This window comes from Etheostoma spectabile, chromosome 14, assembly GCF_008692095.1.
Source record: "Etheostoma spectabile isolate EspeVRDwgs_2016 chromosome 14, UIUC_Espe_1.0, whole genome shotgun sequence".
Taxonomy (NCBI): Eukaryota; Metazoa; Chordata; class Actinopteri; order Perciformes; family Percidae; genus Etheostoma; species Etheostoma spectabile.
In genome coordinates this window covers 1,801,461-1,818,215 of record NC_045746.1, presented here as the reverse complement: position 1 = coordinate 1,818,215, position 16,755 = coordinate 1,801,461, and the positions used below count along the sequence as shown (strand labels likewise).

The window sequence follows — 16,755 nt, the reverse complement described above, 5'->3', positions numbered from 1 at the left end:
AATGCCACGTAGAATTAAGGCAGTTCTGAAGGCGAAAGGGGTTCAAACACAGTATTAGTATGGTGTTCCTAATAATCCTTTAGGTGAGTGTAGATTTGTGTAAACAATCTGAGATCATGACCTTTTTCTGTTGGCCCATTTACTGGGTCACTCCACAGGCACCCCCATTAGTTATCTTCCTGAGCCTGTGATCTTTTATTTTCCACGTCAGTTATGCTAACTATAAAGTTCCCGATGACATTATTAAAAGATTTTAACATGGACACTCCCAGCTCATTGCTGGTTTCATTAAGGTCTGGGTCATAGGCCCCTGAGAGTGGAGTGCACACCTCCACACTTCCTCTACCAGCTCCTTCCAGGATCCCCATCAGCTGGCCTCTGACCTCCTGAAACAACTCCTTGTTGTACAGCAGTAGGTCTGAATCATCAAGAGGATAAGTGACTTCCTCAGAGTAGCACTCGCGGGGAACGGGTACCTCTATGTATTTTAACTTGGGAAAGCCTGCAGATAGCATGGAAAATAACCTGAGCAAGGCTGCAGAGGTCAGAGGGTTTCCCACAAGTTTCAGCTCCTTCAGCACTTGACAGCAAGCCAGAGCATTAGTGAAGGTGTCCATGTGCTCATCCTCTATGTTACATTCTTCAAGGGTCAGGCTGGCCAATGTGGCTGAGCAGCGGCTCAGCAGTCTGTGAAAACAGGAGGAGAAAGAGCTGAAGATGTCATGTCCGCTGATGTCCAGACAAACCAGGGACTCACTGTGGAGGCTGTTGGACAGGTACGTCATGTCCACACGGTTCAGGCAGCAATTGGCCAACTCCAAGCACTGCAGTGGAGTGTTGAGAGGACTAGGTAAAGAAAAAAGGTAAAAAGAAATTAATTGGTGTGTGGCCAATGGTACCAGAAATCCCCGGGCCTCAGCAATCTTAACACAACTGAGAATTGCTGTGTATAGTAGTAAAGAGCAGGCAGATACATATTATGGTTTGTGTTAGTCCTCAAGATGTATTTGACGTGGATGATGGTGCAGGAAATTAACAGAATATTAGGCACATCTTTTTTTTAAGTAGTCATATGCCAGACGGTGATCAACAGCTCTGTTGTTTGGGCCTCCAGTTCTATTTCTATTTGAACTGTGAAGTACAAGGGTTCTGGCTAAGCTGTAGCCAGGTGCAGCTGTCTGTCCTCACTCTGGCATCATGTAAGCAATTTTAACAACAAAATACTTCCCATTGCTAACAAAGAGCTTTAATACAGCGGGAATGTGCTGTGACCCTGATTAAAGGTGGTCATTGTGAGCTACATTAAAGCTCTTGATGCTACAAAGTGAATGAAAGACAGACAGATGGACATTAGAGCTATCCATCTCTATTCAACAAGGACACCTTGTTGTCTTTCTTCATCACCCTCTCTGTCTATTTACTCACTTGAGCAATCTGCGTAGGTGTCCAGTTAGAGTGGAGAAACCAACAGAGAGCTCAGTCAGGCTGCTCAGTTGGGCCAGCAGATTGCCGATGATGGACAGCACATCATTCTCATCAGAGCCCAACCTTCTAACATCCAACGCCCCAGCCGGCAGGGCCAATGACTGTAATTTGGGCAATTCCACCTTGGACAGCAGCACCTCCAAGTGTGGGGCCTCCAGGGGAACATTGTGGACTACCTCAAGCTTTGAAATGCACTCAGGTTCTGCTAGGCGAAGAACATAGAACAGCTGCTTGAGAGCGAGGGAATCAGCCCGAAAATTAACAAAACGAAGCTTCAGTGGACAGTAACGCTTGAGGAGGAAGGCCTGAGCCACCAGCTCATAGTTGCGGCCTGTGACGAAACCATTCAAACGGACATCAATAGATATTTCAAAGGGAGATCGGGACACATTGTTGGCTTGCATGGCCACCGTGGTCTCATAGCACATTTGGGTCAGGAGCTGGGTTCTTCCCCATCGGCCCAGGGTTGACTGGCAGGGGCAGGCCTGGTGCTCGATATCCTTCAGGGCAGTCAGGTCCACCACACGCAGGCTCTTGGCGTAGGTTCTTGGAGGAGACAAAACATAATCCTATAGAAAAACAAGAGGAAAAGATTATGATTATCTAGTCAACCTCTAACAATTTATGGCCAATAACAAGGTGGGAAGAAGCCAGTATGGCCACAAGTAGAATAACATGACACAGGAAATTGCAACAAAGACACATATGACAACAATATGATAAAGCATATTTTACTTAAGATAATCCAAGTACCTTTAAGCCAGTTAGAATCGCATCCAGACAAAGCCGGCAGGTGCAGGAGGTGAGGTCAATCTGACAGTCGACTGTTTCTCCCAGGAGCCTCTGTATGTCAAGCACATGAAGAGGCCATGCCTGGACCAAAACATGCAGCAAGTCTGTCTGCTCATGGAGGTAGCATGCCTTGAAGAGAATTGGGTAAAGGTTAAAAGACACACAGTTGAGGTTCTCCAGTGCACTTGGACCACTCTGGACAAAGCTCTCAGCAGCAAGAAATCGCAGTGACTTCATGTTTTGTAGGTTTTATCTGGGTTTGTTGGTTGTTGATGAGAGCTGCAGTCAACCAGCTATGCGTGTCAGTGTCCGGCCTCCTCTGTGGTTGCTGATTTGTTGATTTCCTCTGTTGATGTTTGCCTGGATGTTGTGTATTTGTCTAGAACCAAGCTTGCTGTGGTGAGGTTGCAGGGGTCGCGTGATAGAGTAAGTGGGTAGAGGTTATTAATAGAAACAGCTGTCTCAAGTCCTTCGTCAGGCACAGTGTCGATTTGCAACTTGCGCAAGAGAGATAAATAGGAACAACATCTGAATGTCACTGGGTAACTTGTCACTATTCTGAAAACACCTCTTTGTGACACTACTCACATCGCCTGCAAGAATCGAAAAAAAAGAAAAATATATATATAACAACAATACAGGAACAATAAAATGTGTGGTACAGAAACATTATCACTTTGCAATGTTTAATGCATTTGAGAAGGCAGCCTGTGATAAGAGGCTGTTATCTACTTTTTGGTGCATTCACTTTTAACCAAACCTGCCTCAGTTAATGGCTTTGGTCGCTCTCAAATTACAGCATGTCACATGGTTGCAATGCATTGTGGTTTTTTGAGGCTTCTGTCAGTGAAGACATGGGTGTCTCTGCCTTTTACATGATCGATTCTTCCAATATAAAACATGGGTGCAGATTCCAAAACATCTAAAACAACCTGGTATTTACTGTTGTTTTAGACACCTGATACATATACTGCCATGTTTACTTTGTTGACCATATTTCAGCATTTCTATACCATCTCGCTGTTTTTGAGTTAAAACAATGTCACTAACAAAAACAAAAAAAACAAAAAAAAAACAAAGCATGGACTTTCAGGGATTGTTATTGGAATATGAACTATCAACAGAGAAATTATTCATTGCCATTAAATGTTTGTTCAATGGTACACATATTTTAGCCTGGTCCTACCAGACTCTTGTACATTTCATTTGTACAGATGTACTGAAGCAAAATGAAAATTGAGCGGAAGTAAGTAGGAGGGCGGAGCCAGGCTACACATATTTGCCCTAACAAGCAAATATGTGACTATGCAGGTTATACAAAATACAGGTTAAAATGTAGGCATGTATCTCTACAAAGTGTGCATTTAATTAACTTTTAAATCTACATGGTTATGTACCTTAGATGAACCTGCCATTTAAAATGGCTATAAAAGTATATTCAGTAAACACTGAATTGAAAATTCTTGGAACTAGTGTTTACCTATAGGTAATATTTTCGGGTTTGCTAGCATTAAGATAACAGTGCCGAAGCCTGATTTCCCCACACACTGAATATCAAGTAAATGAGGTGATTTAAGGAACTGCTGAGTTGAATTTAATCTAAAAAAACTACCACATTTCAGGTCGATAGTCTATACCAACTCTTTTTACCAGTCTCATGTGTGTTTGAAAAACATTTATGAAGGGTGGTAGTGATGGTGGTGATGATGCTCGTGGTGGTGATAGTGCTCATGTCTCTGGGCTGGAGAAGCCAAGGCACCATAGGAGGGCTGAAGGTTGTTCAATATTTCCCTACCTCCCCCCGGTGTAGGCCTAAGGTGGGAGGCAGCATCTTGTATCCTGGAGCGAAGCCTCTTGCTCTGACTACGTTGCAGGATGCTATGTGTTGCAGGCGGAGACTGGTAATGATGGCACCATGAAGCAGGTTGATGGCCATGTAACCTGCAGGACTTCCCCTCTTCTCCGTTTCTTTCTTTCCCCACTGACACAGCCTTGCTTCTTGGGGAATGAGGAATAGAGAGGCCTCTGGGAGGGTCAGGAGAGATGCCGGTCTCTCTGATCACCACAGAGTGGTGCTTAAGAGCAGAATCAGCATTCCGAGTGGGCTCCTGAGAGGGAGATTCTGAAAAAAAGGAAGAAAAATGGCTTTAATTGTATGTAATTCCAAAATAAAACAAAATAAGTTCATGAAATCAAGTGGTATATACTTCTGATATGCACAAACTATACCTGTATTGTCAAACTTGGAGGTATAGTTTTCAATGCCCGCTAGATCCAGGTAGTGGTTTCTGCGTTCTATGTTTTCATCCACACAATAGTGTGTTTTTGCTGCATCCTGAAAAGTAGTCTGCTCCTTCTCTGCTGCTGTTTTCAATGAGAGAAGGGCATTATCAACACACCAGGGACATTAGTTGACAAACTATGTCTACAGTTACTCGAGCCACAATAGTATTTTTACCTATTTGTGATATCTTCTCTGGGCCAGCTGATGAAGTTACAACTAGCTTTATCTTCAGGGGTGTGGTGCCACCGTAAGGTGGCTTGACAGACGCCACTAAAACTTCATGCATGGAGTGTATCAGACTGGACATGTCCTGCAGAATACACACACATCCATATATTTATACACACTGTGTACAAAGCAAGCTAATTAAAACACCATTTAATTAAAACAATATGCAAAAAGGAAACCTACCTCTCTGGTGACCTCGTCACTGTTGTCAAAGTTGTACAGTGTGAAGACCCACTCCTGCTGAGTGTCCTCATCAGACACCATGTTACACTCTGTGACCTGTGGGTACACATATTGCTACAATAAACATGTAACTGCAGTTCAGTAGATTATTAGGTCAAATTAAAGTTTACAGTAATACCCATAGGGTCAAAACCTCAATGTGTGCTTATAATACATTGTTGATTCCTATCAGATGCTTGACTTTGTAAAGTGCCCCTGAAAACACATTATCCAGAAACACTTTTATCTCACCCATCTGGTACCTCAAAGATTTGCAAATGGTGCAGAGATTTGGAGGTATACACTCACACAATCATGGCTGTTCCTCTTCTTCGTCCGTTTATTGAACTGGAAGTGGATGCTTTTATCTCTATCAGGTGTCTTCTTTGGTGGCAGAATCACTAAACAATAGACACAGCTGGACTGTAAATATCTTTATCCAGTTGCCTCACAGTTTAGGGGAAATATAATTACTGTGTTAACATACTGTGCCTTGTGATCAACGTATTCCTTGTTATAAGCTCTGTTTTAAATAAATGTTTAGCAGCAGAGAGGGAACTTACTGAAAGCTCCACCTCCAAAGGTTAAAGTTTTCAAATATACTGTAGAACAGATGTATTTAATTTGACTTTTTCCCTTTGACCGTGGCAAGTAAGGGTGTGACCTGCACAACATCTACACAATAATAATGAAGCCCTTTATAATACATAGAAAGTGAGCACTGTCAGTATGATGCAAACAGCAATAATTCAATTCTCTCCTCACCTTTAAGGCTGCAGTTACGCCCAGACTTGTTTGCCCTCAATTCTACGTACAAGTTCTGTCAAAATAAGTGAGAGTGTAAATCAAGAGAGAGCACACATGTAACAGGGATAAGTAAAGAAAAGGGTAAACAATTAAGAGCTTTTTTTTGTCCAATGGGTGCAGAAATGACATAAATTAAAACACAGAATAAAGAAGCGTGTGACTTTGTGTCCCAACTTGCAGTGGCAGATGGCCGCCCACCTAGAGCCTGGTTCTGCCTGAGGTTTCTGCCTGTTTAAAGGAAGTTTTTCATCGCCACTGTCGCACCAAATACTGTACTTGCTCTTGGGGGGAATTTCCTGGTCTCTGTAAATTAGAGTGTGTTCTAGACCTACTCTATCTGTAAAGTGTCCTGAGATAATTTCTGTTATGATTTGGCACTATAAATATTTTTTTTTTAATAAAACAAGGTTTGGACATTTCCTAACTGGCTCTCCTCTTTAAACTTTTGACTTCTTAACCTTTTCTTCCCCCATCATACGTAACTGACGTGTCCCTAAAGTTTTATATGATCATTAAATGTAAATTGTTTTTCTCATATTGTCCGTGTAAATATATCGTATTCACCCTCAGAAATGCTCCATTTTAGTGTGTCTTTAAGCTCCCCTCTCGAAAAAGCCCAGTCTGCTCTGGTTGGTAAGCATTTTCCGGGCCAGAATGACTGTAATGACATTGTAACAGCACTTTCTACCTATGTAATTTATTTTGACAGTAAGCAGTTGTGACATCACAACCATTTGGATGTCCTGACAACTTGTTTAAAAGGTCCAGTTTCTGAATAAGGGCTGTGTGCATTTTTCCATGTGTTGAGTGTTTTGATACTTTCACAGTATGCATGCAGCACTTTGACCTGCTTTGACAGAAAAAGACATCCAGTAGATATCTAACTTTTTACAATATGGGATCTTTAACAATTATATCCATTTCTGTGATTTAAAAAAAAGATCTGATCATACATACTCACTGGTAGAAACCAGTCTGGACTGTAGAGCAAGATAAAACTGAGAGCCTCAACAAGGCTTTTCTTATCTCTCAACACGACAATCCATCACTAGCGTCACACTGATGCTCAGGCAGATACAGATGAGTGACAATAGGAACGATAAGATGAGTGCACACCTCACACTCACATACACATCAGTCTTTCTCCACACCCTCCTCTATCTGCCAGCCACGCTCTGACTGCAGTGAAGCTTTGATGCTGGGTTCAATTTCAAGTGACAGACGGTGGAAGTGGAAGAGATGGTGCAGGTAGCAGAAAGGTGCACAGGGTAGAATCCAGTATTCTGTTGTACACCCTCATTATAAATCACCCATCCATGTATCCGCCTTCATATAAAAAAGCTTCAAGTGTCGGCAGAACAGTAGCTGCCTTTGTCTCAGCAAGAATGTGTAACAGTCAATCTGATAACTTTTTACCTGGGTAGATTTTAGTCTAAATATAATGAGAACTACCTACATTTTCAAGACTAAAAGTAATTTGTGAACACTCATGACAGAGAAACTTTGGTAGAAATGTGAACTGGGGGCACCCAGATAGCTCAGTTGGTAGAGCGGGTGCCCATGTATAGAGGTTTACTCCTCGATGCAGCCGGCCCGGGTTCGAGTCCAGCCTGCGGCCCTTTGCTGCATGTCACTCCCCCTCTCTCTCCCCTTTCACGTCTTCAACTGTCCTATCAATTAAAGGCCTAAAATGCCCAAAAAATAATCTTAAAAAAAGAAAAAAGAAATGTGAACTGGACTTAACAATGGATTTCCAGTGCAAACAAACTAACAAGCAGAGTAGTAGAAGTAACCACACCTGGGCGTTAGTTATGTCAAACAATATGAGGCATGAAGATTAAAACCCATTAAAACCCTGCTCATGAATGTTGACATGGTGTTTATGAAAATGTACACTGAGTCAGCCACACGCATGCATTCAACTTCAGAAAGTAATATTGAAACCTGAGTGACTGCTTTTCGACAGGTAAAGTAAGGCATATATGTAAATATTTAGTTATTGGGTCCGTGTCTTTAGTTTTTATCTACAGCCTAAACACATTTACTAGTCACTGGTTATCTTCAAGAATACACAAAGTGTCTGTAACTATCGTCTGTAACGATTGCTATTAATAAAATAACTCAAACATACAAATGTATGTTAGCAATTGCTTTTAAACTATCTTTCTCTATATGCAGAAAACTCTTTAAATTAAGTAAAGTAAAATCAGGGGAAAGGCTTCAAATTAAGGAGGCAAAAAGAGGGTTTATGTAAGACCAAAGCTAATGTCTCACACAATGGGATGTCTTTGCCGTTGGCAGTTTACAGCTGTGGAGTGTCAAACTATATTAGGCTGGAAAATCTAATCACAGGAAGATCTCTGCCATTAACAAGTATAGAAACTCCACCACAACATTTTGCACAACTTGGCAACATCTTTTTCCAAACTGTGGAAGTTTCCAGAGCTTTCATACAACACTTTATTTAACTTCAAAACAAACTGGTGATTACTCACACCAAATCTTATGACTTTAGCAGTTGTGCAAAAAGATCAAACAAGCTGAAGACAAGTAAAAATGGCATATCAGTTGTTTATCACATCTCACATTTAAATACTGTAGTTTTCCTTTTTCTACAAGCAACACTGATCTTTGGAAGCTCATAAAACATTTGTAATTTCCTTTGAACACATAATTGATGATTAAATCAGTGTGCATATAGGAGAGTGACACTTTTTACCGCCTCTTCTTAAATAAAACATAATAAAGAGCACATTTTATCTTCTGTTCAACAGTATCCAAACGTACGGCTTCATAAATGTTAACAGGCTACATGTTATGCCATTTATGCAATCAAACACCCCTCCCTCCCCACATCTTTTTCCTCTCTCCCCTCTTACAGTCTGTCTGACTGGAGAAGGAAAGCAGTACCAGATGTGGAGATTTTTTTTTTCCAGTTGGGTATAAAGACCTTGCTGTTTGGAGGCGGTGGCTGTGTTGCACTTCACAGATGTGCAAGTCTCTTTATAGAGATGGAGAAGGAAAGGGCGGAAGAATAAATACACAACTACCTCCAACCACCTTTTATGTCTCCTGAAGTGATGTGAGAAAATACTGTATATCCCTGGCTGAACTGAGATGAAGCTGTTATAAACTGCAATAAACCAGTATAGAGGCTGTGAATGCCTTAGTTTCTGTTGCTTTTTTCTTCATTATGGGAACATCTTTAATATATACAACTCTCATGCATTTAAGAGGATGTTCTGGAGGAAAAATTGTCCCTAAAATACTTATTATCAATTCAGAGTCAAGTCCAGTCCAGTCATTTTATTAATATGGAATGTCACAAATTTGCCTCAATGGAATTTTGTGGGACCCAGTGTTCTTAGACTCTTGATTCAGATAAGAAAAAACGCCCTCAAACAATATAATCAATTGCTTATTTAACTGCTCCTAAATATTTTATGTTAAGCACTTTAATAGCCTTGTTGCTGAAATTTGCTATATAAATAAAGCTGCCTTGCCTATACCGTTTTCAGTAAAGTCTAAATGAACTACATTATCAACCATTATAGCAATAAAATCTCCTAACCCTAATATGTGGCCAATGGTTTCCACCCATAACTGTGCCAGCTTCAAGCCTATTTGGTAATCCATCAAAAACAAATCATTACAGTGTCAAAGGAAACCACAATAAGCATCATGGGATATGTTTGTGTAATACGAAATGTGGGTGCCCTTTTAGTTTAGTTTTGCCTGCGTCTGTATGTTAGTCCAGTTATATGTATAGCCTAATACTAAACTATATAAGCAGAAATACGCATATGTTATAAAAATCTACCTCTGTCAGTTTGGTTTTGTGGATGCGCTCCAGCTCCCTTTGACAGGTCAGCACATTGGAAGCCAAACTACCACCTGCAGAGCATAAGAATATATATATAAATACACGTACAAACACGTGTACAAAGTATGTGGTTTGTACAGTTTTTGTGTTGACAGTCTTACCTTCGGGACCCTGTCTACGTTTCGAAGCTATCCAAATGATGAGGGGGAAAAAAAAAAAAGAGTATATTGTCAGAAGCGATTCCATCTTAAAAAAAAGAAATGCAATGTAACAAAAAATCTCACCAAGTTTGGACTGGAATTTGCCCATACTTCCGCCTTTTTATTTGATCAAGAACATTTCATAATGTCCAATCCACGAGGGGAAAAATAAATGCGACATTTGTGAAAGAACAGCGCCCGGAGACTACACAGACAAGCTTGAAAGTTTGACTTAGGTATCAAAGAGTATAAAGGAGCGAGAGTGAGAGGCTTCACCGTTACGCACTTCCTTCTACGGTAAATTGTAGATTACTAAAGCTAAAAAAAAAAAAACATACAACGTACAATATGTACAATAACTTATTCTGGACATGACATTTATTGTTTTTCGTTTAGTAAAAGTAATACACAGTTGTGGCCAAAAGTTTACGTATAGTTTTAAAGAACAGTTGTCCTATTAAGTGTATCAAACTAGCTCTAGCTGTAGTCAATAATAATTACTCGTGAGCTGCAAAAGAGGTAATGTCACAAAATAAATTTTATTGATACAACTTTCTACACCACAATTGGTCGCTGTCGTTGAGGTCGCTGTATGTAAATTTTTGACCAGTAGATTTAGTCACATTTTCAAAAGACCCATAATAAAGTCAAAAGAGACCCAGATTTCATGACTATTTTTTGTGACAAAGAAGTATGTGCTCCAATGATTCCATCACAGAAAAATAGGAGTTGTAGCAATAATTGGAAACTCAAACTGCTGTGACATACATGTTCTTCACAACTGTATGTAAACGTTTGGCCATAATTGTAATAAAATGTAGGCTAATAGTTTAAAAATGTGTATTGTGCGTGCATTACAGATGCTTTACCAGTATTAAGATGGATCCACAGTATATCCCTGTATAAGACTGATGGCACTCTTATTTCGGCTCATATGTATCACAAATGTTGTCTGTCAATACTTTGTAATTAAATCATAATCTGTCAAATCTCGAGGCTGTATTCAGGTGAAAGGGCTGTCTTGACCACCAGTTTCCTACATTGCAGAATGGTCTTTTTAAGAACACAGACACTACTGTAGAACATCATCATACAACTCAGCTGTAAATGAGGTGAACATCACGAGGAAGCTGGAATGACAAATGCATCACATCTTTATACTGCAGTATCTCGTGCTCTGACACTAAGCACTTGTAACACTCAGGACAACTGCAGTTCTTCACTGCTTTGATCACCTAACTTTTTGTTGCCATAATTATATTTACAGCTTACTTCACAAAAAAGAAAATTAAATTAAAAGGGGATAACGATGTAAAAAGTCAAGTTAGCCTATTGACTACCAGCAACTCAATAAATACCATTTCTTAAACAATCACAGACGAAAAGAATGGTGGAAAAGAGCTTTTTTTTGTGTATAACTAAATACAAAAGTTGGCATCTTGTTTGAAATTTAGTTTCCTGGTTTCCTTTGTATCTACTTACAACTCGCCTTCAATCTGAAGTAATGGTTGAAGTTAACCATTTTTTTTGTTTTCTTTATATAACATAAATGTACATATGTCTGTTTAAAAAGCAACAGACCAAGTCCATCTCACAGTTTTTTTAACTGCTGCCACTGACAGACTCTTTGACAGTGAGGGCAGGAGTGGGTCCTATGTGGGTCCAGATGTAGCCTTTTTCTGGTCGGATGGGGATGGTGGGGAACGGAGAGCTCTGCGACTTGAAATATTCAGAGGGGGCATGACACACAAACTCCAGGTACTCCATCTTTCTGGGCAGATCCTCTTCTGGACCTAATGAAAAATAACAGATAGACAGATCTTAACATGTCACATAAATGGCCTAGAAATTGTAAAATTTGAATTTCTCATTGCTCACCAACAATGTATGTCCCAGGATCAAACTGGTCCTTTGGGCTAGCCTGTGTCGGGATTAACCAGGTCAGTGCAGCACTCTTTTCACAGTACTGGTCCTGCACAAAGCCTCGAATCTGGGCATAGTAAGACTTCCCGTCTTCCTCATCTGTTACCTTGATCACATCTCCTGTCTGGTAGTATACACCCTGTGGATACGGATATAAACACTAAGGAGGGTCTGGCTCATTCTCTCACATGTATCACCGGATGAATGTTTCCTACAACAGTATTAGTTAAAGCTGCAATTAGATGAAGAAATTCTGACGGATCAGGAAATGTTTTAAGATGAAAATGGGGTAGATGACAATATTCCTGTATTGAGCAAAAACAGGAGATTACTTTTTTTGGAGAAAAAAATAAATAAACATACCTTATAAAATACTGATTCAGATGTGATGATTGTTGCAACAGATTCTGGTGCTTTGATTGGCTGAGGAAAAAGATCACACACACACACACACGTCAAATAAATAAGTTCATAGGTCACAATTAATTAAGTATACATTATTATCATTATTATTATTACTACTACAACAGAAGAGAAAGAACTACATTTGCTAACCAAATCCATCTATGCCTTACATTTTTGAGTTTGAATATGTGTCTTCTTCCCTTTCCTTTTGTTGACACCTTCTTCTCAGATGCCGGAGCTTTGTACTTGGTGCTTCTCAGCCGTGCAGACCTCCTGTGGATCTCCTGCTTGGACTAAAAGAGCAACACACACCAGGTATTTAATATGCCTCCATTCAATGTTTACCTATGACAAACTTAACTGCAACTAATTATTGTCGGGTAACTGATTAGTTACTGTATCCACAAATAGTAATAATTGTTATCATACTATCCTTCCATGTGCTTGTTTCGACTGACGACTGAAACTATTTATACGAAACAGAGAAAACATCCATCCCTTCCAATCTTCCCAGTAACGCCACAGGCCGCTTTGAGATTCATTATGCTCTTTACATTACAGTTTGGTATGCTGCTGTAGTGGTACTTCTTTAAATGTACAGCTGTAAGCACCAGCATGTGAACTCTATTTTAGAGAGGGGGTTCAAGCGGAGCATTTAATGTGAAAGGCACATTTACACAGTTACGAACCTGCTTTCCCCCGCCATTGCTGGGCTGAGTGTTGGAGGACACGGAGGGTCCTGATGTTCCGCAGCTGCTCTTTCCTGTGCAGTTGTTGCAGAGGATCTCTCCCTGGTTTCCTTTCTTCCACATCGAGGACGAGTTCGTCTTGCAGACAGCACAGCATGGTTTCAAACCCAGCGGCATCGTTAATGGTCAGAAAACGACGCCAGGGTACACAGAAGTCCACGTTAATACTGTGCTCAACAATGAGATGACGGCTGCTCGTTCAGCTCCTGCTAACTGTGTATCACACTGATGTGACTCCTTCCAATCACACAAACAGAGAGAAAGATTTTTTTTATCTGCGATAGTTAAACCTTACACGACTAGCTATGACATTAGGCTTGATACGATAATCCCGACAGCATGAAATTACAATATGGATTGTTTATTTTCGCAGCCAAATCACCGCCATTGCTAACTGTTTCTTCTTCTGCCTGTTTTGACATCGTCGTCGGCTCTGTGGTTTGCGATGCATTGGTCAAGCGCCGCCGCTGGACTGGAGGACACTACGCCAAACTCGACCTGTGTATTTAGATGTTGCCACAAACCATGTTGTGTAAAAGGTTTTGGTTCAGGTTTAGGTAGGGGGAGATTTTGACTCCTAGTTAATGCAAGTAACGTACTAGTGGAAGTATGAAAATAATAATGATAATAATTGAACATTTCGATTTCACCTGAAGCTACTCCACTCCAACAGGTGGCGGTAATCAAGCAAAACGGCCGCCGACCACTGTTAATGTGAAGAAGAAGACGAAGATATGCGTCACTGTTCAAAACAAAAGTTCCGCCTGTCTGGCGCCGTGTCTTCAGGAAGATGTCTCAAAATACTCCCGACAAGGACGACCAAACGTCAAGTAACAAAAAAAACATCTCCCTCCCAATGTCCAGAGTGAGGTTGATAATGAAGAGCTCCCCCGATGTCTCCAGCATTAACCAGGACGCTCTTTTTCTCACCACTAAAGCTACAGTAAGCTGCCGTTTAATGCTAGCTAAATCATCGGTTCACCGAGCACTGCTAACTTGTCAGCTCATTCATCTGCTGCTGCTGTGGCTAATAGGGATTAGCTCGCCGTTAGCTTCACGGGTAGCTAAGTGTAAATGTGGCTGCTCCAGTTTCCATTTGAGCTCCACTTACCGTGAGTTTCTCTTTTGCTGACTCGTGTTGTGTTTTTGAAGGAGCTGTTTGTCCAGCACCTGGCTCTCGCTTCATTCAACGGCTCCGGGAAAGAAACCAACACTCTATCGTACAGCGACCTGGCTCAAACCGCAGAGGAGAAGGAGGTTTTCCACTTTCTTACAGGTGAGACCCAGCCACAGGCTGGTAACGTTAGACCTACAGGGACTTTCTGCAGCACGTAATGTTGGTCACTACTAACTCTTCTAACTACTATAACATCAGTTTAATAAAGTATCTACCTAAAATGAATGCCGTCTACTACAAAAGCCATGCAATATCTCATCACCACGAAGGTTATAATCAATTTCATGGTCATTTGGATGCTGTATGTTGGAGTCATGGAGATTCTGTACTGAATATATTTGTATGTGGCTCTATGTATATCTATATGTCAACTCAATGTCACAAACTACATCCTCCCAAAATGATTATAAAGTTAAATCAACACCTCAGTGAAACATTATATATATATATATATATATATATATATATATATATATATATATATATATATATATATAATATATATATAGAAATATAAATACCATACAAATGTGAAATTACATGTACTTATTGTACTTAAACCAAGTATTAGGGAAGAAACAAAGTGGTCCATTTTATAATAAAATACCAAGTGGTTCATACAGTAATCAACAAATGTTTTTTTCATGATGTGGGTAGCATATTCTGGTTATTGACGAATACCTTTTTTTTCAACACAAACTTGCACCGCTTTGTGTTTTCTTGCAACAATCATAAATGGAAGTTGCCACAGTCTTATTTTTTCTGCAACAATTTTTAAAGCAGTTTTTTGTCGTAACCTCACCTTCTACCAAGGACAACAATAGCTTTTAAGATCTATTTCCACAACCATTCATCATTCATTCAGATGCTATAAACATAGTTTCACATCACTTCACATTGGTTCTGTCAGGAATGGCATTCTGCAGCTACAGTTAAAGGATAAATAGTGACTATAAGAACAAGTTTGACACATTTTAATATTCTCTTTTATAGATATCCTCCCAAAGAAGATCTTGGCTCGAGATTATCTTCAATCTTTGGACCAAATGCAAGATGATGATGATGCTGACTTTTAAAAAAGACACTGGTTACATTTCACAGATGTTATCAAATGCACACGTCCTGCCATTCATTAAATGCACTAGCAGAAGAGATACACTGAACTTTCTCAATGCTTTTTTTAAGATACATTGACAGAATTCTGCTGTAGGACTTATGCAAGACTTTAGGGGACACAGAATTGAAAGTAAAGCCACATAGGTCAAATGTAAAATCAAGTAAAGACATAGAAATTATCTTTAAACACAACAACACACTCTTAGAGGTACATAGAAGTTTTACTGTATGTCTAAGATAAATACCTGATGCCAGAAATCTAAATGTGTAACAATGGCTTAAACAAAGCAGTCTTAGATGAATCATAATGCAATCACCCCTTAACATTTTGGAATTTGTTTTGCATTTGGCCTGTATTCCCAAACTATCTGAAGGTTTTGTGGTAGCATTTCTTTTAAGGTCCGGGCTTGTTTTGCATGCACAATAATCAGCAGGAGTAAATTGTTTTTTCTTTATAACTTGCAGGCCTATATGGGCTTTACTCCATGTAGCGGACCAAGATGTAATGGGAATCCATTCCACACAGCTGGTGCACAAATGTCTCAGTTCCAGAGTTGTTATTGCCTTTTAAATAGGATTGGGTATTTTAGAGGTGCTATCAAACATTAATTTCAAAGTCAAATATACTGATGTTAATATTCTAAGTTACATATGATAGTAAAAAAAGAGATCTTGTCATGTTTGAGTTGTGTGTAGTTTATCATAAATACTTGAAAGTATAAATACCTCCTTTTTTACAGCTTCACTACAAAGCAAGTGAACATGCTGCATCTTTCCAAATACAAATTCACACTCAAGCTTAATAGATGTGAATATTTAAAGTGTATATATGAACTGACCACCTTACTACGCATCATCCTCATGCATTTACAAATTGTTTAGATTTGATATTAAAATAAAGATTCATGCTGTCTGATATTCATTGTTACACCGCATGTATTTTACACCACAACTTTGGCAAAATATATGTATGTAAATGCAGTGTATTATTGTCGAATGACGTTTTAAACAGGTCAGTTGTTCTGTTTTAAGCTAGAGGCTGATAGCAGGACCATCAATTCTCCACGTGAAACATATCTGCTAAGTGGTAATATAAAACATGAGTTAACAGCTACATGTTCATCAACTCTCCCTGATTATGTGAGGTTTATTTCTCTGATTCCAGTTTACGGATGCCACTTTTAGGTGCTTCGATGAGATAAGGTGCATATCAAATGTGTTTTGTCCTCATACTACGGACTAACATAATCCTGAGCATGCATACATATGCTACATTGTTACATGAATATAAAAATACAGCACACATAAGGCAAGTGGTTGGCATTGTCACTGTTGGATGAGTTTGTTGAGTCGAAGCTGTATGTCAAGCAGAGTATTCTCTAAAGTAGAAAAATGATTCTCTAGGTTGTTTGCCATGTGCTCTCTTCCATCTATGGCATCCCTTGTGTTGGCAAGATGCTCCTTCATGCTGAAAGGAATGACAAACCACAAGTAAATGTCTGAGACTTTGTGACACATTTACACACTACTCTGTGTCCCCTAGC

At 39.7% G+C, this 16,755-nt stretch overlaps 5 protein-coding genes across 9 annotated transcripts in view; 1 reads left to right on the top strand and 4 right to left on the bottom strand.

Annotated features, from left to right (window-relative positions):
• The window catches only part of lrrc14b (leucine rich repeat containing 14B), a 4,451-nt gene extending 1,603 nt beyond the window's left edge, over positions 1-2,848 (bottom strand). The window contains exons 1-3 of the mRNA XM_032535072.1: positions 2,239-2,848; positions 1,426-2,054; positions 93-846 (exon numbers count right to left, since the gene is read on the bottom strand). Of these exons, the coding sequence (XP_032390963.1) occupies positions 168-846; positions 1,426-2,054; positions 2,239-2,514 (1,584 nt within the window). The 5' untranslated portion in view covers positions 2,515-2,848 and the 3' untranslated portion in view covers positions 93-167. The remainder of the gene's footprint in view (positions 1-92; positions 847-1,425; positions 2,055-2,238) is intronic.
• On the bottom strand, positions 2,589-10,567 carry LOC116701395 (protein naked cuticle homolog 2). Of its 5 annotated transcripts, none has more exons than XM_032535075.1 (10): positions 9,926-10,567; positions 9,803-9,829; positions 9,639-9,712; positions 5,777-5,831; positions 5,321-5,412; positions 4,973-5,068; positions 4,736-4,871; positions 4,507-4,641; positions 3,928-4,399; positions 2,589-2,671 (listed from the first exon to the last, which is right to left on the bottom strand). In XM_032535075.1, the coding sequence occupies exons 1-9, from the start codon at positions 9,948-9,950 to the stop codon at positions 3,954-3,956; spliced, it is 1,086 nt and encodes a 361-aa protein (XP_032390966.1). In that variant the 5' UTR covers positions 9,951-10,567; the 3' UTR covers positions 2,589-2,671; positions 3,928-3,953. The 5 variants fall into 5 exon arrangements, with proteins under 5 accessions (XP_032390966.1, XP_032390965.1, XP_032390964.1 ...); XM_032535074.1 differs by lacking the exon at positions 2,589-2,671 and adding an exon at positions 2,792-2,870; XM_032535073.1 differs by lacking the exon at positions 2,589-2,671 and having other exon boundaries at positions 3,293-4,399.
• A 261-nt stretch (positions 10,568-10,828) lies between these two features.
• On the bottom strand, positions 10,829-13,435 carry gatad1 (GATA zinc finger domain containing 1). The gene is made up of 5 exons (XM_032535079.1): positions 12,859-13,435; positions 12,340-12,462; positions 12,128-12,187; positions 11,720-11,903; positions 10,829-11,634 (listed from the first exon to the last, which is right to left on the bottom strand). Exons 1-5 carry the CDS (start codon positions 13,033-13,035, stop codon positions 11,444-11,446), a joined length of 735 nt encoding a protein of 244 aa, XP_032390970.1. The 5' UTR covers positions 13,036-13,435; the 3' UTR covers positions 10,829-11,443.
• Positions 13,436-13,591: 156 nt separating this feature from the next.
• Positions 13,592-16,127, top strand: chrac1 (chromatin accessibility complex subunit 1). The gene is made up of 3 exons (XM_032535081.1): positions 13,592-13,861; positions 14,071-14,194; positions 15,089-16,127. Exons 1-3 carry the CDS (start codon positions 13,709-13,711, stop codon positions 15,169-15,171), a joined length of 360 nt encoding a protein of 119 aa, XP_032390972.1. The 5' UTR covers positions 13,592-13,708; the 3' UTR covers positions 15,172-16,127.
• si:ch211-57n23.1 (uncharacterized) overlaps positions 15,949-16,755 on the bottom strand; it is a 34,182-nt gene continuing 33,375 nt past the window's right edge. Inside the window, exon 3 of the mRNA XM_032535080.1 lies at positions 15,949-16,679. Within this exon, the coding sequence (XP_032390971.1) occupies positions 16,538-16,679 (142 nt within the window). The 3' untranslated portion in view covers positions 15,949-16,537. The remainder of the gene's footprint in view (positions 16,680-16,755) is intronic.